This window comes from Trichechus manatus, unplaced genomic scaffold (assembly GCF_000243295.1).
Source record: "Trichechus manatus latirostris isolate Lorelei unplaced genomic scaffold, TriManLat1.0 scaffold00047, whole genome shotgun sequence".
In the NCBI taxonomy this organism is placed as follows: domain Eukaryota; kingdom Metazoa; phylum Chordata; class Mammalia; order Sirenia; family Trichechidae; genus Trichechus; species Trichechus manatus.
In genome coordinates, this window is record NW_004443983.1 from 12,555,441 (window position 1) to 12,578,627 (window position 23,187).

The following is a 23,187-nucleotide window of genomic DNA, read 5'->3' on the forward strand; positions in this document are numbered from 1 at the left end:
GATGTTTGGTATCTAAACAGGAGCATTCTAATGGATGTTCTATCAAGTGGAGGGTGAGGTTGCTGCTGAAGTGAGTAGAAAAGACTTGAAACGGTTAGCTTGGAAACAGGGAGAATGAAGTAAACAGAGCAACAGGGCACTGTCCAGATCCACCTGAGGGTGGTTATCAGTAATTGATGGGGGACTCCGAGGATGACTTTGTTGCTGCCTGAATAAGGAGATTGTCAGTTTTATTCAGGTCTGACTGGGCTTCTGCCAGACTATTTAGCACAGAATACTGGATTTTCACTAAAAACAAAGAAGACAGACAAGTAAATCCATCTTCAACTGATGAATCTAAGACTAAAATATGTACACTACGATTTCAAATAAATTTTAGTAATCAAACTTAGTCTCCTAAGTATGTAATTAAGCTCTATTCTTTAACTCTGATTTCTTTCAGCATAATTTGAAGAAATTTCACCTTGATTCTCTGGCTTTTTTAAATAGCTATATAATAAGCAAAAATAAAAAATAAAGTTACCTAAATGCCAGTCTTACCGGATATATACAACTGTTTCTGTGAAAGTGGGCTAAATTTATTATAAAGATACTTTAAAATTAGAAATTTTTTTAAAAAATGGTGGTAAATCATCATTTCAAATTTTGGAGGTCAAAGAACAAACAACATCAAAACACACACGTTATTTTTTTCCTACCAAATTAGTGACACTTCTTTTTTCTAGCAGTATTCGAAATAAATTGGCTGTAATCTTGTTATCATGGACACCTTGCCCAAGGCCACGATTATCATCTTGCATGAGTCTTCGATCCATGATAACTTCAATCTGACCTAAAAAACAAGCAAACAAAAAAACTGACCAGGGTTATTTAATACAAGTATTCAGTGTGGATCCATTAGATACAAAGCATGACCTCTCACTTTAAGAAGTTTCCCATCAAGCCAAGGAGGCAGATCTATACAACCCACCACACGACGGGCTTTCTCCTGATAAAAGCTCAAAGCAGCTAGTATAAATTCATAAAACAGGAATGTATTTCTGCTTTTCTTCATTAATGACTTGTAATACCTGATTTGAAATTTAAAAACGGGACCAGACAAATCAAGACTCAAATGGAACTTAAAAAAAAAGTAATCCTAGAGTAAATTTTAAGTCCTGGAAGATTTTCAGCACTAGCATTTGGAATCTAAAGATGTTTACGAGGTTCATTAGCAAATGCGTATCACACATGGAGAAATAAGATAAATACAGATGGGTAGGATCTAAGAAGGATTTGCAAATGAAATTTAGTTTACTTAAATGTGGTAATTCTCTGGAAAAGCCCTAGAATTTGGAGACACGCTCTCTGTACTTCTTTCCTGTTTTGATACCGTGTTAGTGGTATCTCCATCGTTTATTTCCTCTGGCTCTAGTGGAGTCACATTTGGTCCCTTCATTTACTATGTAATAATCTATCCTCTAGTTTTAAGTTGTAGGCTAATGATTAGGTTATAATATTACAAATTTAAAAAGCCAGAGCCATGTGTGTACACGTACGATTATGCTCGAATAAGACTTAGAAAGCTAGATATGCTAAACAAACCAACATGTATAGTTATTCATTCGTATGCATTACTATACTAAATGATCATTTGACATAAAAGGGAAATAGCTAGCACAACATATTTTAATAACTATTACTCTTACATAGTCAAACCAAGTCTGTTTTAGCTTCTTTCTTCACCATTTAGGTGTTCAGCACACAAAATTACCAGAGATGATTAGAATTTTCGGTATATCATGGCCACTGATGTAGTTACCACATCCAACATCCATGTTTTAAAAGACAACTGTCCAGACCTTACTCCCCAGGCACTAGGGCCAGCTGCCCCTAAAACTGTCTGGAGTTTCATCACTTCACACCCAAATTAGTACATTAATCTCTTGGTTATTTCTAACTCTTGTTCTCCCTGCCTTCAAATGTTAGTACATATAACACAAAACAACAGCAATTTTCTTTGGATTGTTTTCAAATTGTTTTTATGTTTGTAGCTATTCAAATACTAGAAGATTTTAGTGTCCACAACACAGGCAGAGTTTTATTTCTCAGCTCATCTTAATCAGGGAAGCAAGATAATACGGCTGAGTTCATCACTGCTTGAGTCCTGATGTCTAGTCTCCTGTAAGAATTGTTAAAGCACAGTTTAAAAATGGGTGACTCAAAAGTCACATCTGGCACAAAGATGCTGTATGTTTTATCTACATAGTGTTTTATAAGAAAAATTATGTCAACATTTACACAGCAGGCAACTTCATATAAAATTGATTTCTGGGCTCTTTTTCATAAATTGAAAAATGTAGCAACACTGGACCCATAGACATATGGTGACAATTAACTAGCACTAAGTAGTGGCTGCCCATCGCACATGAAGAACCATATACTCCAGTTTGCTCAAGTCCCTACCACTTCCTCTTGTATCCCTGATGAGAAGCCATTATTATTATTTTTTTAATAACAGAATTAATGCTTTCATGGCATGAACTCCCATGATTTTGTCTAAAGAAGGTCACAAAAAAAAAAATCAGTAGTATACTTTTTTTTGTGGAAGTCTACAATGCATGCATATGCCTAATATAAAAAGTGGTGTGTCAAAGAATATAGCAGGAGTTTTCACTCATTTATTATCTCTCTGGCTCTTCTAGACATTATCTTAGCAACTGTTAATATTTAAGGGAAAAAGAACAATTGAAGACATATAAATGACAAACAATATAAAATGCCAAATGATAACTATATATATGTATTACAAAGGATAAAAACTTCTCAACAGAAAGTTTTACCAAAAACCAGCAGTGTCTATTTTATTTTTTTTCTCTCTCCATCTTTCTCTCTTTTGGACCCTTTAAGCTATGTCTGTTATCTCTTTATCCCCATGTCTCTATCATCTCTACTACCTTTTCTCTTTTGGGTGAGGGTGCAATAGAAAGACCATGATTCAGAGAAAAAACTCAGTCTGAACTATAACTTCCACCTTTGCACACCTGGGCAAATTATCTAAACGCTCAGAGGCTGAGTTTCTGGATCTGTTAAATCATGGCAACCACAGGGGCCTCTGCCACAACTGCTATCAGGAGAACGAAAGTATCTTTTACCACGGCACGGAGCTGTTCTTTATCTGAAAATTGAGGAAAATGATCATCTTATGTTGTCCTCACAAAACCCAAAATTAATGAACCAATATTCTGGTTGTTAAAAGAAGAAAGGTGGAAAAAAGACAGTGGGTTATTGAGTGAGAGTGATAATTATACATTTGACCAGTGGAGAAATTTTAAACCTGGAACTGAAACCTTTCAGAGCAAAAAGAATATAAACAATACGTACCACTTTTCAAGCTTGAAACACCTAAAGACTGAGCAGAGAGAAGTGTCAACCGATGCTCAGCATCCTGGATGTAAGCCATTGTAGTCATCGGGTAGACATTCGCTTGAAGAGGCAGTTTGCTCATCGTCACTCTAGGTTGAATCTATAAGACCAAAGAATTCTCTCAAAAAAAAAAAAAAAAACCAGTAGACATTTACAAATGGATTTTTAAAATTAGTATTGATTACAGACAACGTTCCTCCCAAAGAGGAAAAAAAATAGCTTCCTTTCTTGTTCAAGGAAGGAACTAATTTAAAAACTAAAAGTCTTCAAAACAATTTGATGAAAAATCACGAGGATCTCAGAAAACAATTTTTAAGTGAGAAAGGTGGAACTTATCCAGATTTTAAAAACAGGCTTTCCTATTTAAATTCAGAATAAAAATACTTAACAAGTCTTCTAGCTCTCCAATATTTGCATAAAACAAATCATAAAGGTATTAAGTATTCATTTCTCATCTAAATGTAACATACTGCTTTGGTAATGAATGCTAAGCGTAATAGCTCTCTATCTCCTTTCAAGAAATATCTCAATATTTCAAGAAATACTTGGAAGGAATCAGTTTCAATAAATACCACAGATCTCACCACCAAATCCTCTAATACAGTACATTATAATCAAGTGTATACTTGTATTTAAAAACCATTCAATGCTTACACTTCTTGTTTAGTTTCAAAATAGATAGTTCTACATTATAATTTCTCTACATCTAGTATCTGAATGTGTGAAATACCATTCTAACTTTATTTTTAGATTTTGACAGTGCCCCAAAGCCGGCCCAGGTCAAGGTAGCTTATTCTAACCCTAGGAAGAGACTTCAAACAGAGATCTTGTTATCAGGGAATCTAATTCACACCACTTAAAATCTCCAAGAAAGACACAATGCTTAGGAGACACTGAGCTTCTGTTAAAGGGTGATGGAAAATTTTGTGAATGGGTAAGGGTAATATTGAACAAAAGGATGAACAAAATTAATGTCACTAAATCGTACATGTAAAAATTGTTTAAATGGAAAATGTTCTGTTACACATATATTTACCAAAATAAAAAATTTTGAACTGTCTAAAAAAAAAGCCATCTTTTTTTCCCACCCTCATGACAGTTTACCATGAAACACAAAAAAGGGAAATGCATGAAGCTAATAGCTAACATTGCCAAAAAAACAAAACCCGTTGTCAACAAGTTGATTCTGACTCATAGTCGATTCCGAATCATAGCAACCCTATAGGAGAGAGTAGAACGACCCCACGGGGCTTCCAAGGAGCGCTGGTGGATTCGAACTGCTGACCTTTTGGTTAGCAGCTGAGCTCTTAAACCCTGCGCCACCAGGGCTCCACATGCCAGGCACAGTACTAAGTAATTCACAAATACGATCTTTAATTTTCATAGCAACCCCACAGTACGTCCCTCGACTTACTGGTGAACATTGTAAAATGTTTTTTTTAAAAAGCTACTTTAAAAGAATTCCCCATTTTTTCTTTCCCATCCTGATCCTCCTACACCAATTAACTTGTATCCTTATAAAAAAAGACATTTAAACCGCCATAACTATATTGTTGTTACCCCAGCCCTCGCCCATGGCTCTAGCTTTCTAGTTTTGTCCAAGTACCACTCTTTCAAAAGCTGAAAAAATGGTTTATTTTAAAAGACTTGGTAGACTTAAAAATAATATTTTCCTATTTATTCAAATGCTCAATCTTTGAAAAGATTTTTCGCTATTCATTTTAACCAAGTTTTTCATTCACGTATACACCCACACAGAAAAATAATTGCTTCTGCAGAATTTTAAGAAAAGACTTTTTTCATATACAAGGAAAATGAATCACCATATAAGTCAGGGTTTCATTTGAAAACCAAACAGCTGTAGTAGAATTAATGTGTTAGTTCAAAATGTGTGCTGCAATTTTTATGCTTTGGAAAAGCTTTAAATTTAACTTTTGGAGAAAATCATAGAAGAGAAAATTATCACAATCCATTCCACCCATCACCAATGAAAATCACACAAAGTAAAAGCATTTGTTGTGAAATTATCACTATTCATAGCCAGAAATGTCTAAAATGCTAATGTTTCAAAAATATGCTAATGTTTTTTAATATTACTTAAAAGACATAATGTCCTACACATACGTTCTGAATACTGAAACTCAGGTACAATCAAAAGACTTCTATTAAATTGCATAACTGACAATCTGAAAAAATTTTACAAATCCATTTTCTTATTACTATTTCAAAGTATTTCATGAATTTTTGATGAAATATATACCTACTTACATTTCTTAAAATTTAAAAGAGATCATTATTAGATCATATATTTAAAAATGTATATGGAATAAACTAAATATTCATAGGCCAGTTTCTTATAAGAAAAACAAAAACTAATCCATTAATCTCTAATTATGTTTCCTTCCAACTAGACAAATTCAAGTATTTTTTAGTATTTAACATAATAGTGGTCACTAATTGTCCTTTGGAAAAAATAAATCCTTATGAATAGATGTTTCTTTTCACAAGTAGTCTATTAAATATTTGTTCTATGTTTGGAAATTATGGTTGAATACAGAACCTACAACTGTCAATTCAGTTTTATTTTAAAAAAAACTTTCAACTTTAAACGTATTTTTGCAAAGGATCAAAATTAACTGGCAATTATTATATACAAATTACAACCACTACTTAGACATTTTGAAGGAAAATTACCTGGTATCCATTTAGGTCAGTATAAAATCTGTTTTGGCTGTTTATGTCAGAAGAAATTCTCATTGCAATCTCACGATTATATTCTTTTCTGATGTCCACAATATTGGAAATTTCCACAGACTGTCCTTCTACTCCTAAATTTAAAAATATATATACATTGATTGAAATAAATTAATTGCCCCACCTTTCTTAAATATACTACACAAAACTCCTTCCAAAGTTATATACATTTTCCTGTTTTCTACTTTATATCTTTATGATTTTCATATATTAACTGGTGTCACAATTCACCTTTTCTCGCTCTTTTTTTCTATATAAGGTGGTTAAAAAAAAAAAGAAAAACCAAACCCGCTGCCATTGAGTCGACTGTGACCCTACAGGACAGAGCAGAACTGCACCATAGGGTAGAAATGGATAGTGGTAATGGCTGCACAGCATGATGAATGTAACCAGTGGCATTGAACTGTACATGTAAAAAATGCTGAATTCACAGAAGTTCTGTTATATATATTTATATTACAATAAAAAAATAACATACAAATGACTGTCTAATAAGTTCTAGAAGGGAGCGAGGATGTTAAATCAGAAAAGGTCAATCCTACTACAGGCCAGTCCACTTCTCACATGTACCATCATTCCCTAAAAGAGCCATTCTAGTCCACTTCTTCACCGTTCCCTCTGAGCCAGCTAAAAGTTACACTCTGCTGGTTCAAAAGACAGTGTATTATTGCCCACAATCTATATTTAGGACAAGAACAGGAGAACTAATGAGATGATTTATGACTGGAACTGGTATTACCATATTAGTGTTTGTGCAGTATAATCTGGAGAGCTCCCCAGATGTTAAATCAATTTTAATTGAGCTTGGTATCTCTTAGGACCCCTTTTTATGGAGTGATCCATTTTCCCTTTGCTATATAAAACACAGGACCATTTGAAAAGTCCCAGAGTATCAAAATTTTTTTTGGATAAGCCTCAAGTATTAGTAATTTCTATCTATCATTCTACCCTAACTGTATCTGTGGGTCCTCAGTGAAGCCCTGAGTCTATTTCAGGGGTGGAGAAGAGTTATGAAAAAATCTAACACTGTGAATACAGAACAAGTGTGTATGAGAAATATTACAGGATCACAGGATCTTACAAGAAAGAGAGCAATTGGAAAATGGTCATCACAAAGGCTGGGCTATCCTATTTCATAGAGCTGAAGCTGTTTTTTAAGGTTCTAAGAGCTTTGGAAACTTACCTGTGGTTTTAATTTTTGTTACACACCTGTCCCTACTCCTCAAAATCTGTTAAACTGTACTGATAACCAGGATATTATTTAAACAAAGAGGGCTGTATAAAGAAAAATGGGAAGAAGAGAGCAAGGAAGTCTTTTTCTAGGAGCCAAAAAGAATCCCCAGAGCTTACAGAAGGTGACAGCAAATACTTAAAGGAAGTTTCCATCTGGGGGGATATATGGAAAAGGATATTAGTTAATCCAGGCACTTGTCCCTGGCTGGTTGCAGTGTGATTAATTACTTTTGTATGTGACCTTTCTAGCCATGGTCTTGTAACTGTCACCCAGGTGACTGTATGATACGGTAACTGTGGACTACTGAGGGGACTGGTCAGTTTTGCCTTAAAAGAGAGCCAATTCCAGATCAAAGAGGAGGAGCCCACCACCACCACAGAAGGAGAGACCAGCAGCAGAGACTTGGCAGCAGGAGATGGGGGGTGCGGGTGGGGGTGGGGGGGCTTCCCGGCTCACGGACAGAGAAAGCTGAGCACCTTTGGACAGAGACTGAGGGCCGGGGAGAGGTGTACCTGCGAGCACAGCTGGGGAGAGACTATCCTGATGGAAGAACTGTATCCTTAGTGTTCTTGAGCCTAAATTGTAATCGTTACTTCGCTAAGAAGCCCCATAATTGTGAGTACGGTCTGTGAGTTCTGTGTGGCCACTACAATGAATTATGGAACCCAGTAGAGAGTGCTGTGGGAGGGGCAGCTGGTGTCAGAATTAGTAAAGATGGCAGACAGAGGAGGCTTGTCTGGCCTCCGCTTCATGAGAGTCAGCCTTGCGCTGTTGATCCTGGTTCTCTTTCCCCTTTGTAGGGTTGGAGGATGTCAGACACTGCCCCCAAGCTGTTTTTACAGTGGTGCAAATGGTTAACTCGCTCAGCTACAGACTGAAAGGTTGGGGATTTGAGTCCACGCAGAGGCACCTCGGAAGAAAGGCCAGGGAATCTACTTCTGAAAAATCAGCCAATGAAAACCCTATGTAGCACAGTTCTACTCTAACACATATGGATGGAGTTGCCATATGTCAGAGTCAACTGGATGGCAACTGAAGGTTTGTTTGTTTGTTTAGTCCAGGCACTATATGTTTATGTGAAAAGTAGACTGGAAATTATAAAATATAAATAATAATATGGTGATGATACTCCTGAGTTTCTAAAACTGTATTTATTAATAAGTGGACTGAAGCCTCCATTAACAGAATTTCTAGAATGCTCACAGAACTTCCTTTCTGGCACGTGTTGCTCTTCCAACTCAACAACCTCAATTAGCACACCAATAAGCTAACTTGAAGCTCTTACTATATTCATAAAGTTATTATGAGTGTGAGCTCCACAAAATTGTAGGGTAGGGGGAAGATAAATTTTATTCCCTTCCTGCTTTATGGCCACAGTCTAAACCACTTATCTCTGCCAGTTAAACATACACATTCATTTCCTCTGAGAGTTACCAGAAGAACCTGCAGACGATTCAAATATCTCCACCACTACTGGGAAGTTAAGGAAAAAAAAAAAAGAAAATCACATAAACTGATGATAGAACAGTTATCTTCTTTGAACTAGGAAATCTGTTACTCTAAAATGCAAACTCTCCTTTAGCAAGCTTTCATAAACAGAACGTTTTCCTAAAGCCAAAATGAAAATGTATATGGAATTTTAATAGACAAACTTCTACAAATGTACCGAAGTTGCCCAAAACACAAAACGTAGCACTAGGGAGAGGAGCAGGTGACAAGAAGTAGATAATCTATTCTACTGGAAGCATTTGCAGGGTTTTTAGCATTGTTTTATGTTTTCTCCTCTCTGTATTGGATAGTCTCTCAGGGGTCAACAGAATACATGAAATGAAATAAAGTCTTAACAAGAAAGGGTATCATTAATTTCAATTCACTATCTCCAGAAATATTTACAAGGAACATGCTTCAGGAAAAAATGAATAATTTCAGGTTCCCTCTAGCAGTAATAAATTATTTCCGTTGAAAAAAATCATCTTTCTTAAGCTCAGTATTATGCTCGGATCCTGTTGTGGCAAAGTGCTTAAAGCACTTTAAAGTAGTCTCTATGTTCAATCACAATTGAACAAGACATCAATTTAAATTCTCTGCCAGGGCATACTTTTAAAATAAGATCAAACTTAATATTCTTATTATGAACAAATCAAACAAAAGCAAACCTAAAATGGTAATAAAAGGAAATATCCCTGAGTTTCTCAAAGTGGATTTATTATTTTTTTAAAGGACAATCTGAGGTGGGGATTGCTAACTTTTCCTACTCTGTGCCAAGAATTCCCTAGGGTGCGTCCTTCCTAAAGAGGGTCACAGGACTGGGAGGAGAACTTTCTGGGAGGCAGAGCTACAAACCCAGTGGTCCCAGCATCTGCTGGATCTTTGTTGTATGAGGCAACACCAAATGGTTCTACCCTAGCATGGAGGGTTGAATAGTGGCCCTCAAAAAGATATGTCCCAGTCCTAACTCCTGGAGCCTGTGAATGTGACCTTGCAGATGTAATTAAATTGAGGATCTCAAGATGAGATCATCCTGAATTCCCCAAGGGGGCCTTAAATCCAATGACATGTCCTTATAAGAGACAGAAGAGGAGAAGACATGGAGCAGAGAAGGAGGTGATGTGGCCACGACATCAGAAACTGGAGTTCTGCAGTCATAAACCAACGAACGCCTGCAGCCACTAGAGTCTTCAGAGGGGGAGTGTGGCCCCGTGGACACCCTGATTTCAGGCTTTTGGCTTCCAGACTGTGAGAGAATACACTTCTGTTGTTTTAAGCCACTTAATTAGTGGTAATTTGTCACGGGAGCCCTCGAAAACAAAGATCTCTAGGCCTGACTGGCCAGGGTTTTGTAAGCCATGCTTTTTTCAGTCTTGGGAAGGAAAATAGCTCCTTCCTTACAAGATCAGTCCTTTTTTCTTTTTTTTTTTTTTTGGGGGGGGGGTGCAGGGTGTATGTGTGTGATGTCATCCCCAGGTTTCAACAAAGAGAAATAAGTGCTCTCTTGCCGCTGACACTTTATACTCTGCCCACGAAGAGAGAATGGAGGCTGTTTACCCTTATTAACACAGGTAAGGCATGGTAAGGATAAAGCCAGCCCACAGGTAAAAGTTGCAATAAAGAGGCTAAAAAAATTCTTCCAGAAGGTACCACTGCAGCAAATTGCTTGGTAGATGCTGTAGAGCCCACAGACTCACTCCTGGAGCTAGTTTTTCCTCCTTCTCACAGAAACAGACTATCCTACATACCATTTTTGCATTCCAGTTCTTAACAACGTTTTGGGCACATGGTAGGTGCTGAGTAACTATTAAACAGAATTAGTTAAGAGCTGAGAGGCTGTCCTTCATCATGCAGAAGTTATCTCACACGGGGGAAAGCAAACTAGGCTATGAATAAGGTCCAAATAGCTAGGAAGATAAGGGAAAAATGCTTTCATTTTGAGCAAACATATGGCATGTTAGTTCAACAAGTACACTCGAGCTCTTCAAGGCAGAGTACACATTTTATCTTTATACACCCAGCACACAGTAGGTGTACAATAAATGTTCGCCAAGTGAAGGGTGGCGGGTACTATGAGGGAATGACAACAGCCAACAGTTGAGAGCTTACTATGAGCCAGGGACTGCTTTCCCTTACCCTAGGAGGAAATCACTTGCCCACAGTCACACAACTGGCAAGCCTAGGGTTAGAGCCTCTCAACTACCATGCCTTGCTGGCAGTCCAGTAACTAAGATGGGTGAAGTTACGTTGGAACCAAGGATTGGGGGAAAACTTGGAGTCACTCTGAGCAGAAAGAAGATCTTCAGATTTTCTTTTTTAAAGGTACTGAACTGGGATCTGATACGCTGAAAAGAGCTACTTAATTAGAAAAAGACACAATGCAGCCTTAACCCTGGTATCTAGCACGTGACCTTATTTTGAAACAGGGTCTTGGAAGATGTTATTAGTTAAGTTACTGGACTAGGGTCGGCCTTAATCCAATATGACTGGTGTCCTTGCAAATAGAGAAGAAAAGACACAAAGATGATTCACAGATGAAGACAGCCATCTGATGATGGAGGCAGAGGTTGGAGTTATGTTGCCACAAGCCAAGGAACACCTGGGCTACCAGAAGCTGGAAGAGACAAGGAAGGATCCTCCACGAGAGACTTCAGAACGAACATCCAAAACCCACTGCCGTAGAGTTGATTCCGACTCATAGTGACCCTATAGGACAACGTAAAACTGCCCATAGGGTTTCCAAGGCTGTAAATCTTTATGGAAGCAGACTGTCACATCTTTCTCCCAAGGAGCAGTTGGTGGGTTCACTGCCAACCTTTTGGTTAGCAGCCGAGCACTTTAACCACTGTGCCACCATAGCCCTCCTGATACCCTGAATTCACGCTTTTGCCACCCACACAGCATGCGGCACTTTGTTACAGCAGCCCTAAGAAGATAATAAACCAGTTGCCTTTAGCCCATTCCGACTCATGGCAACCCCATGTGTGTCAGCAGAACTGTGCTCCATAGGGTTTTCAACGGCTGATTTTTCAGAAACAGATCGTCAGGCCTTTCTTCCAAAGTGCCTCTGGGTGGACTCCAGTCTCCAAACTTTCAGTATGCAGCCCAGCACATTAACCATTTGCAATACCCAAGAACTCTAGGAAACTAGTACACATACCCTAATACACGTAGGCAGCAACTGAATTCACCTGAGATGGGCACTAATCATGAGTACAAGGAAGACTGCACAGCAGATTCACTGAAGCACTGTTCCTATAAGTGAAAATGGGAAACAGGCTAGATACCCATCAACAGGGAATTGAATAAACAAAAGCAGGTACACTCATGGAATGCTGTGTAGCCAATAAAAAGAAGGTAACTCTCTGTCCTGGCAGAGAGAGATCACATGAAAAAACCTAAATACAGCATATGTATAGTATAATGATCTTGATGCTAAAAACAGACAGAAACACAATACTATATATTTCTACAAGTATGGTTGTGTGTTCATATGTCTGTATTACCTCTCTTGAATAGTGGACAGGGTCCAGATGCAGATTCCAGTGGGACTTTACCTTAGTATCGGCAATGTTGGAAGTTTTGATCAAAAGGGTATGCCTATCTACTAGCTGTATTTGTATACAAAAAAATAATGCTGAAAGAACTAGTTACTTGATTGAAAAAAGACATTAGAATTAAAGTCTTCTACTTTATTAATAATTAGTATTTGAAATTAGCTATATATTTCACTTAGACTTTTATTTTTTAGAGAAGTTTTAGGTTTACTGAAAAATTGTACAGAAAGTACAAAGATTTTAAGTATTTTTAAAGAAAGAGTATTTTCTAAGAAGACAGAAAAAAATGAAATGAAGGGCTGGGGGTCACCGTCCGGGAGACAGGCCAAGTCAGCTGCCCTGCTTCAGGGGTGCAGCAGCCTCAGGCTCACAGGGACCCAGAGTGACTCTCAAAATGACACTGGTCTCCTGAGAGCCCCCCTCCACTGGGTGGATCAAGGAGGAAGGGACAGAAAAGGAAGGGCATTGTCCTCTTTGTTGCTCACCGCTAGTCTTAAGGAAACCAAGAAGGTACTCCTTGCAGTGGGGAGACAGAAACTGGAGGGCATCCCTGACACATCCCCTGTGTCTGAAAGATGAGGTGGAGGAAACATGCACGCGGGTGCCAATGACTCTGGGGAATGCAGATGGGAAGCCTGGGGTAACAGCTCTGAGCAACAACTGGTGGCCTTTGGAATATCCTAGTCCTCATTTCTTCCGCACAAGCTACTTTCGTCAAGGTCAGATCTTCAAAAAATGAGAATCTCGCTGGAACAATCCAATTCAACCCTGAACTGTAGTATCTTAGAGTTAGCTCAACCCTTTCCAGTCCTCCAGATTAACTTATCCCAGCAATTTTGAAATGCAAAGTCTGCTTTTTCAAGGAATATACTCTGAGAAATCAGATATCGCTCTCACCACATTCAAATGGTTACAGGAGTGAGAGGCAGGGGTTGGGAGAGAGCTGAGGGAGTCACAGGACAGCACAAAGATTCCCTCCCTCCTGCCTCAGCAAGGATCCAGTGTCTCACCAGTGGCACTGACGGTGTGATTTGGACAAGTCATTACAGCAAGATGAGGCTAGTACTAACTGAAGCATACCCACGTAGGAAAATGAGAAATGACAGTGAGAATCCTAAGAGAGCTATTTAAGTCTTTGAATAACGGTTTACAGTAACTAAAATTTAACATATGGATATCAACTCATATAAACTAAATCCTCCGAAAACCTATCAAAGATTCAAAGCAACGTCTTCCAATTTCAGTGAGAGTCCTTAAAATACAGACTCTCAGGCAAAAATGGAAGCTTGCTGTCTACCTAACTGTTGCCTCACCCCTTTTCCTGGAATCTGTTTTCTTAGAGAGGGTGGCTGAGCCACGACTGCAGAGCAGAGGTAAGACAATAACAGCTGGCATGATAAGAACATTTCCCCCTCCAAATTTGGGAATCCTCTGTTTTGTATTTAAATCATCAAAAGCAATAAAAATATCTTTCCCCTTATGTATTTACTTTTGTCATACTGTTGTTTCTGTGAACTTGAACGCAACTTAACATGCAGTCAACACTCTTGGATAATAATTAAGGCACGTTGCTTAGTTTAACAAATACACTTAAATGACAATTCTCGCAACAATGATAAACTGAGTAAGTCAACACAGAAACACTGTTTCTAAGTAGTCTAAATATTATCATTCATCGATTTTTTTAAAACCTGTACTCATATCTGAAAGTACTAAGAATAAAAATGGTAATAATTCCCACAACTGGATGCCCTTTTTCTCCATGTTGACTTACTCAATTTATCATCTATTATAAGGTTTAATTTATCCACTGAGGTACTCCTGGTTTCCAGGTCTGTAAATGTTCATATTGATTATTTCTCCACAAGTAAAATTGTTAACATCTACTTTGATGAATATAAATTTTAGTAAATTTCATTCCAAGTCCCAAATTTAAGAAAATAATGATGCACCAGTTTGCTCTATTTGTAGAGTACTAGATATATAACTACTATTACTTATTGAACACTAATTTTGAGCTAGGCACTATTATATATATTTTATTCATTTCTCAATAATTCTCATAACAATGTTACAAAAATAGATGCAACACAGGAAAGGGACAACATTTTGGTCACATGGACCCCAAATTTTGATTAAAGATTATACCTATTAAGTATGATATACTTGATAAAGGCCCCCAAACTCAAAAGTACACAATGAAACTGGGAAGTTTTTTAAAAAAATAAACGTTGATTGTATGAAACAACAGGTTTTTTGAAAGGTCTGTTTTGGACGGAACATAGCATCTACCTCAGTAACAAAGTTTTATTTCCAAAATGGGCAAGGTGTAACTAAAGCACTCCCGGCGAGGTAAATAAAATTGCTTACACCACCACAGTTTTCTTGGTACCTTTGCCACCATCCAGATTTCGGCTGATATGGGACATGGGAGGAAAGAAAGCCGGCAGAATCACAATGGTCTGTCTGCATATCCTCCACACTACAGTCATTCTGAACTTACCTACTTCCCGTTCTCCCCAACATGCTCCTGCCACGGAGGCATGTGGTTTCTCCTTTTGCCTTTCCACCCCTTTCATTATTTCTTCTCCCACCATATACATAAAATACATACATATACATAGACATATATATATACACCTCTCACTCACCTCAACACTAGTACATTGAATTATGAAATCCTGTGGGTGGCTGAACAGAGACAATTTGAAATATTGGTGTCTAATTAGACTTTAATGACTAACAAATATTTTTACAGAATGAGTGGTTTCTAATTGTTTTCTTTTTACAAAATTGACGAGATGTTGGGCAGCTGTTGTTGTTAGGTGCCGTCAAGTTGGTTCTCACTCACAGCAACCCTATGTACAACAGAATGAAACACTGTCTGGTCCTGTGCCATCCTCACAATCGCTGCTACGTTTGAGCCCATTGTTGTAGTCACTGTGTCAATCCATCTCATCGAGGGTCCTCCTCTTTTTTTGCTGACCCTGTACCTTACCAAGCATGATATCCTTCTCTAGGGACTGGTCCCTTAAAAATAACTGATTAAAACTAACGTTTGATAACAGATCCCTCTGTGATTTATGGCACATGACTCAGGTGTTCAAAGTACTGACTGATACCCCTATATCAAAACTTCTGTTCTCACCTACTTATTTATGGCTACGACACTTCTTTGCATTTAAATTTATAAAAACAAAAATTAAGAATAAAATCGATGCTGAAATCTATCTCATTCTAGCAATAAGCAGCATTTACCAATGTATACATGAACATGTTTGGGATAAAAAGGGTACAACTGATCTCATTAAGAGAAATGTCTCTTTTAAAATTATGCATTTTATAAAACAAATGATCAAAATGGTCATATACTTAGGTTGCTTTGATCAACTGTATACTACTAATAATTTTTAAAATACAATCCAGAAGAAACTTAATACTTAGAGCTTTATGATGACTGAATTTTTAAATTTAAATTTATATACACACACACACGAATGACTTGTTTTTGCTGCAGAGAAGTAATGAAAGGTTGACCAATAAAAAGATCTTTCAGCATAAAAGTATTACATAAAGATAAAATTCTGTCGGGGAAGTAGAATAGAAATATGAGTTCAAGGAGGAAGGAATGATGTGGAATTTCTGACCACTAAAGAGCTTGTGCAGGCTTTTTAAAAATGCATGATTTGTTATCAAATTGCTCTCCATTGGATATGTTTATTTTAAAGTGTCAATATTTGCAGTGTGCCAAAAATAACATCATTTGCCATTATTTAAACATATAATAAAAACCTTTAGATGCCAACTTAAAAATATACACATGGGACACAGAGTTCTTCAAATTATCATGGAAACAAGAGTTGGAAGACCACTAATCTAACCAACTCCGTTTCATACTTTGTGTTATCCTGTTCTTCCTTTCTACTCGTCCTAGTGACCTAGCATCTTAACAACTCACTCCCTTCATCAAATCTTTCCCAATCCCCACCCAAGCCCGAAATGACTACTCCCTCTCTTGGAACACATATTGTTTAACTCCTTTGACACGTATTATTATTCCTTTAAGTAGATAACAACACTTACTATGTGCCAGGCTTTACATCTATTAATTCATTTCATCCTCACAACAATCCTGAAGTAGACACTATCGTAGTTAACATTTTCCAGATGATGAAACTGAGGCAAGATCGGTAGTAACCTGCCCAAGGTCAAACAGCTAGTAAGCAGCAGACCTGGGATGTTTGCTGGGAATGAAATGCAGGCAGCTGACTACCAAGTCTGAGCTCTTGAGCACTAACCACCACTACCAGTTGCCACTGAGTCGACTCTGACTCATGGCGATCCCATGTGTGTCAGAGTAGCACTGTGCCCATAGGGTTTTTCAGTGGCTGATTTTTCTGAAGCAGATCACAAGGTCTTTCTTCCGAGGTACCTCTGGGTGGACTCGAATCTCCAACCTTTTGGTTAGCAGCCGAGTGCATCAACTATTTGCACCACCCAGGAACTCTTTAATCACTATATTCCCCTCCTGTGTCTTTTATCTGAGCTCAGTACAACACACATTTGTGGGCGATGATACCTTCTTGCCAAGAAGTTATGCCCACAACACAGCAGCTGCTGTCAAACAGCTCCCAAGATAACCTCTGAGTTCTGAATCTGGGTAAGCAGAATGTTCTTAGAGTCCCTTAAAATAACCTCTTTCATGCCTGTAGGGAATAATCACGTTCAACACATAGCTATTTATTTCAATTTTTAAAAGTTCCAATTAACAGGAAAAAAAATCCTTAGCAGTCAATTGCATAGTTGTGCTATTCCAAAAATGTTTTAATTACCTAAGTCTGCCTAGCCATAACTTAATGGTTTTTACTCTTAAATCAAACTAAATATGGAACACAGTCCTGGAAAAAAATGAAAGATTGATTGCAAATGATTTTAATTCTCATGAATCTTTTTACGGATATAAAAAACAACTTCAGTGAAGCTCTGAGGCCTTGTCTACACATGGGGGAGGGGAGAGGGGACTCCAGGGATAGAAACCCCAGATTCAAAGACAAATTTAGAAGCAGGCAGTCAAGCATAAGAGATTTCATGCAATACTAAGATGGACTAGGAAGAAAGGCCTGGCAATCTACTTCTGAAAAACAGTCAATGAAAATCCTACGGATCACATCAGTCCAATATGCAACCGATTACTGGGATGGCTCAGGACCTGGCAGCATTTCGCTGCATTGTGCATGGGGTTGCCATAAGTCGAGGGTTGACTCAATAGCAGCTAACAACAACAGCAGCAACAAGTTTCCTGAAGACTCTTCAATGGTTATATCTAACTGACCATCTAAGTCTTTTTATAGGTTAAGAAACTAAGTCTCTAAGAAATAAAAGGACAAACCCAAGGTCACTTCAGTTTGCTAATTCCCAGTGCAGTTCCCTTATATGTTTAATTAGATGAAGCTCATTTTGACTCTCTAAAGGTGACAGGTCATGCTATGAATCCATTTAGGTTTGTATATTCAAAATTGCTCAGAGAGAAACTAAGCAACCTCTCTTTGATTGCTAAATATGTCCATGTAAGGAAATTATTCAGCCAAAGGAAAATCCTTTCTTCCATACTTTTTGATGGCAGTTCATCATTTTACCTCCAGGCTACTGGTTTTCTTTTAGCAAGATCCATTATATAGAGTATTTTTATAATACGTTGGTGGAAAATAGGGCAAAAATATTGTATTTAAGATATTTCTCCTAAGGGTTGAAACATGGTTTACACACATACCCACTCACTCAAACACTAGCCTAGCAGAACATAGTCCTGAGACAAACAAACAAACTTGAAGGTATGAATTTTAACAGATCTGGGACCTGAACCTTGTGTCAGTGAAAATGTAGACACATTGGTAACTCATAACAACTTAGTTCTTCAAAGTAGCTGTTCATGTTAGAAAACTAGGGCACCAAAGTCTAATAATTACAGCTCTGAAGACAAACGAAGCCACAGCTAGCACATGTCACTTACTGATCATTATGTCACCACAAGGCACATGCTTTTGTGAGAATGCAGTACCCAATATCACACAAGGGGACACAGGTTTGTGCATGCATTGTAGTCAATTCAAGAAGACCCAAAAGAGTTAAAGTAGCCTAATAAATAGCCGATTTTCTAGGCTACTTTATGCTTGAAGTTTCCATTTAATGAAAAATGAGTATACTACAAGAAAAATTAATCTCTACCTCTCCTACCTTTTCCTCCAAAAAATGCTATTTTCTACAAACTAAAAAATGTTTTAAAAATCATAATATAGTCCCATTAAAAGCAATTTATTAAATTATGGGGTACTATAAAAATGGATTTCTTATTTAACCTGACATGAGGCAAAGAATTATATTTCATTAGAATTCTCCAAAATTGCTCTAATCTCGTAGCATTTTTAAAGTTAGCGATACCAAATTGAGAACAAAACAAAAAGTAGGTTGAACTGAGGCTTCTTAACTCAGTTTATTACAAAAACAATAATGACCAAACAGTTTATATAATTCAGGAAGTGTTGTTAGATTTCTGTTCTTGATTTTGCTTTCTCCCAAAGTTTAAGTTGGACAAAAGTTACTCTGGGGACAAATGGGTGAAAGAGCAAATAAAACAGAGGTGAAAGAATTTAAGGGTATTTTTTCAGGCTACCATTATTTTAGTTTTTAAAAAGAATATTTCGAGTAAACTACATCTGAAAGGCTTAATAAAGACAGACAATCTGTAATATTAACTCATTTTCTGTTTCTTTCACCTTGTTGCTGAGATATAATAAAATCTTTTGTATAATGAATTGGGTAAGTAATCTAATACAATTACAGTATGTAATCATAAAATATTAATAGTCTCTCTCCCGTAACCCTCATTTCTTTACATAACATAAATTTGGTACTAACCAAAACCAGGTTCTTTTTATTAATAATCATCCAAATAACTGCATCTTGTCAGTTTCAAGGATGCAAAATTAGTATATATGCAAAAAATAGTTTAATAAGTTAAATTCAAGCACAGATATATTTTGCTATTTTAAGAAAAGCTAGGTCCCTGCTTGGTGCAAACAGTTTGCTCTTGGCTACTAAATGAAAGGTTGGCAGTTTGAAGTCATCCAGTGGTGCTTTGAAAGAAAGGCCTGGTGATCTAGTTAAGATCACAGCCATTGAAAACCCTATGAAACATAGTTCTACTCTAACACACATAGGGGTCACTATGAGTCAGAATCAACTTGAAAGGGATACCCTTCCATGAATGAATTATTTTCTGCTTTGAATTTTTTGTTGATACCATGTGTTTTCATTAATGGAAGCATGCTGAATCATTGACTGCATCTCACTTTTTGGTAGGTAGTATGGATTTTTTTTTCTTGCCCCCTCTCACAAGCTCTGGTGACACAGTGGTTAAGAGCTTGGCTGCTAACCAAAAGGTTGGCAGTTCAAATCCACCAGCCACTCCTTGGAAACATATGGGGGCAGTTCTACATTGTCCTATAGCGTCGCTATGAATCAGAATTGACTCAACGGCAATGGGTTCCTACAAGCCCACCCTCACTGTTCTATTTTTCCTACAATTCAGACATCTCATACAATATCCTGTAAACACAGTAATTTGCAGCATATGCCCGTTTCTTCAGTTTCAAACAGTCATGAAGGTCCCCCACCTTGCAGCAGCATGCACTGTCAGTGGGAAAGCAGCTTCCCAATAAGCCCCAGAGGCTGAAAAAGTGGTCACGATATCTACTGCAGTTCATGAAAGGGTTAAAAATAAAAAAACTAGTCCTACAAAAACCTGGCTGTTGGCTGAAGTTTTCATTGCACTTAAGACAAAAAGCCACACTTTTTCTATGAATTTTGATCAATCATCCAGATGCCTGCTTTACATGAGGCCAAAGTTTAGAACATCAAAGATCATTCAAGTATTTCTTGGAACCCTGATCTTTCAAGCATGGCTTAATGCAGAGGCTTTGGCACTATATGACCAAACCCCCAAAGACTGATTACTCTTTCAGGTAGTTTGAACACCTATAGATTCAAGCACCCTGAAGACTTTGCATCTCCTTCATAAGCCTCGAGTGGTGATTTAACTAAAACCCCAATGAACCAGAATCCAAACAACCTCAGCCTTCAAACAATGTTGTTGTTAGGTGCCATTGAGTCGGTTCTGACTTATAGCGGCCCTATGTACAACAGAATGAAACACTGCCCAGTCCTCAGCCATCCTCACAATCGTTGTTATGCTTGAGCACACTGTTGCAGCCACTGTGTCAATCCATCTTGTTGAGGGTCTTCCGCTTTTTCACTGACCCTCTACCTTATCAAGCATGATGTCCTTCTCCAGGGACTGATCCCTCCTGATAACATGTCCGAAGTATGTGAGATGTAGTCTCATCATCCTTGCTTCTAAGGAGCATTCTGGTTGTACTTCTTCCAAGACAGATTTGCTCATTCTTTTGGCAGTCCATAGTATATTCAATATTCTTCGCCAACACCGCAATTCAAAGGTGTCAATTCTTTTTTGGTCTTCCTTATTCATCATCCAGCTTTCGCATGCATATGAGGCTACTGAAAACACCATGGCTTGGGTCAGGTGCACCTTAGTCTTCAAGGTGATATCTTTGCTTTTTAACACTTTAAAGAGGTCTCTTGCAGCAGATTTGCCCAGTGTAATGCGCCACTTGATTTCCTGACTGCTGCTTCCATGGGCATTGACTGTGGATCCAAGTAAAATGAAATCCTTGGCAACTTCAATATTTTCTCCATTTATCATGATGTTGCTTATTGGTCCAGGTGTGAGGATTTTTGTTTTCTTTATGTTGAGGTGTAATCCATGCTAAAGGTGTAATCTTTGATCTTCATTAGTAAGTGCTTCAAGTCCTCTTCACTTTCAGCAAGCAAGGTTGTATTATCTGCATAACATAGGTTGTTAATGAGTCTTCCTCCAATCCTGATGGCTCCGTTCTTCTCCATATAGTTCAGCATCTGTCAGTCTGTTGTACTGTGGGGGCTTTTGTATTGCTGTGATGCTAGAAGCTATGCCACCAGTATTCAAATATCAGCAGGATCACCCATGGTAGACAGGTTTCAGCTGAACTTCCAAACTAAGACAGACTAGGAAGAAGGACCCAGTGGTCTACTTCTGAAAAGAATTAGCTAGTGAAAACCTTATAAACAGCAGCAGAACATTGTCTGGTATAGTGCCAGAAGATGAACCCCTCAGGTTGGAAGGCACTCAAAAGACGACTGGCGAAGAGCTGCCTCCTCAAAACAGCCAAAAAACCCGTTGCCATCAAGTTGATTCTGACTCACAGCCACCCTAGAGGTCAGAGTAGAACTGCCCCATAGAGTTTCCAAGGAGCGCCTGGTGAATTCAAACTGCTCATCTTTTGGTTAGCAGATGTAGCTCTTAACCACTATGCCACCAGGGTTTCCCCTCAACGCAGAGTCAACCTTAATGACATGGATAGAGTCAAGCTTTCGGGGCCTTCGTTTCCTGATGTGGCACGACTCAAAATGAGAAGAAACAGCTGCAAACATCAGACAATGGTGTAAAAGAAGAGAAGAGATGGAAGTGGGCCATGGAGGATTCTGAAAAAGGCTCACTCTCTACAAGGGCTTATTTAGGCAGGGAGGAAATTTGTTGACAGGGGTTCAAATACAAACACCGGAGGGAGCCTTTCAAGTGGTTATGGCATCTCAATCTCCCACCAACCACTTTCATGTTAAAAAAAGAACTGCTCTGGGCCAGAGAGAGAAAAAGCTCCACGTGTCCCTTGGAGTGGTTTTAGATATGCTGGTTCCAGGTTCAGTTCAGACAAGAACAGTAAACCTTATCTCGTGAAGCACTCTAAGGTAACTTCACATTATACTTAACTTATTTATCCGTCATTCCCCGTGAACTTATGAAGCTGTCTGCTTTCAAGCTACAAAAATCTAATCAGGAAAAAATGATTCAGCCCAAGTTTATTCTACTTACTGAGAGATCCAGAGGCAATCTGAGGTTTGCACCTTTTTTTTTTATTATGCTAATACTCTAAGTGCCCTGTTCAGAACAACCTCTATTTTCTTACCTGACTAATCAAACCTCATTTTTTAAATGCCTCAATTACCTAGAGGTCAGACTTCTGGAGATTTCAAGCACTGGAACAGTGTTATACTTTGGTACTTTAAAACATTTCCATAGCAATGAGTCAGTAGACTCCAAGCACTGAGTAAAACTGAACATAGGTGAGAACCAAGGCTTCAGTGGATGCCCGGGGTCCCAAAACAGATCAGTTTGGTGATAAAGGAGAGAGGCACTTGCCCAACAGGCAATGTCCATCAGAGCTAAGCCTCTGCACCAGAACACCAAGGAGAAGAGAAACAACCTAGGAAAGATACACATGAGAGAAGAAAAATAAAGCAAAGAGGGGCAGAAGCCAGGCAGAGATCAGAAATGGGGCTAAGCTGAGAGTAGAGAAATACTGAGGATAAAAAAAAGCCAGCCTGGCCACCCTGGGGGACCAGGAGCCAGCTATATCCTAGTGGCCCTCGTCCTTGCTAAGGGCTGTTAGTCAGCTGCTAGGCAGTCCTTGGCAGTGAGAGGGAGAAAACAGAAGACAACCATTTAGTTCTGAGTGTGTGTTTGCTGGAATAAGTCAACAGCCAAGTCAGTCTATTAATTTCCATGACGGACCACTGAAGTATAACAGCAAGCTCAGCTACAGCCACCAGCAGCAGAAGAGGGACACCTACTTTACA

General features: G+C 38.2%; 1 protein-coding gene across 4 annotated transcripts in view; it reads right to left on the reverse strand.

Annotated features, from left to right (window-relative positions):
- Positions 1-23,187, reverse strand: part of MAN2A1 (mannosidase alpha class 2A member 1) — a 194,281-nt gene that overhangs the window by 21,701 nt on the left and 149,393 nt on the right. For all 4 annotated transcript variants that reach the window (XM_023731986.1, XM_004377005.3, XM_023731985.1 and 1 more), the window contains 3 exons: positions 6,100-6,233; positions 3,364-3,505; positions 699-832 (listed from right to left, as the gene is read on the reverse strand). In XM_023731986.1, the coding sequence (XP_023587754.1) occupies positions 699-832; positions 3,364-3,505; positions 6,100-6,233 (410 nt within the window). The remainder of the gene's footprint in view (positions 1-698; positions 833-3,363; positions 3,506-6,099; positions 6,234-23,187) is intronic.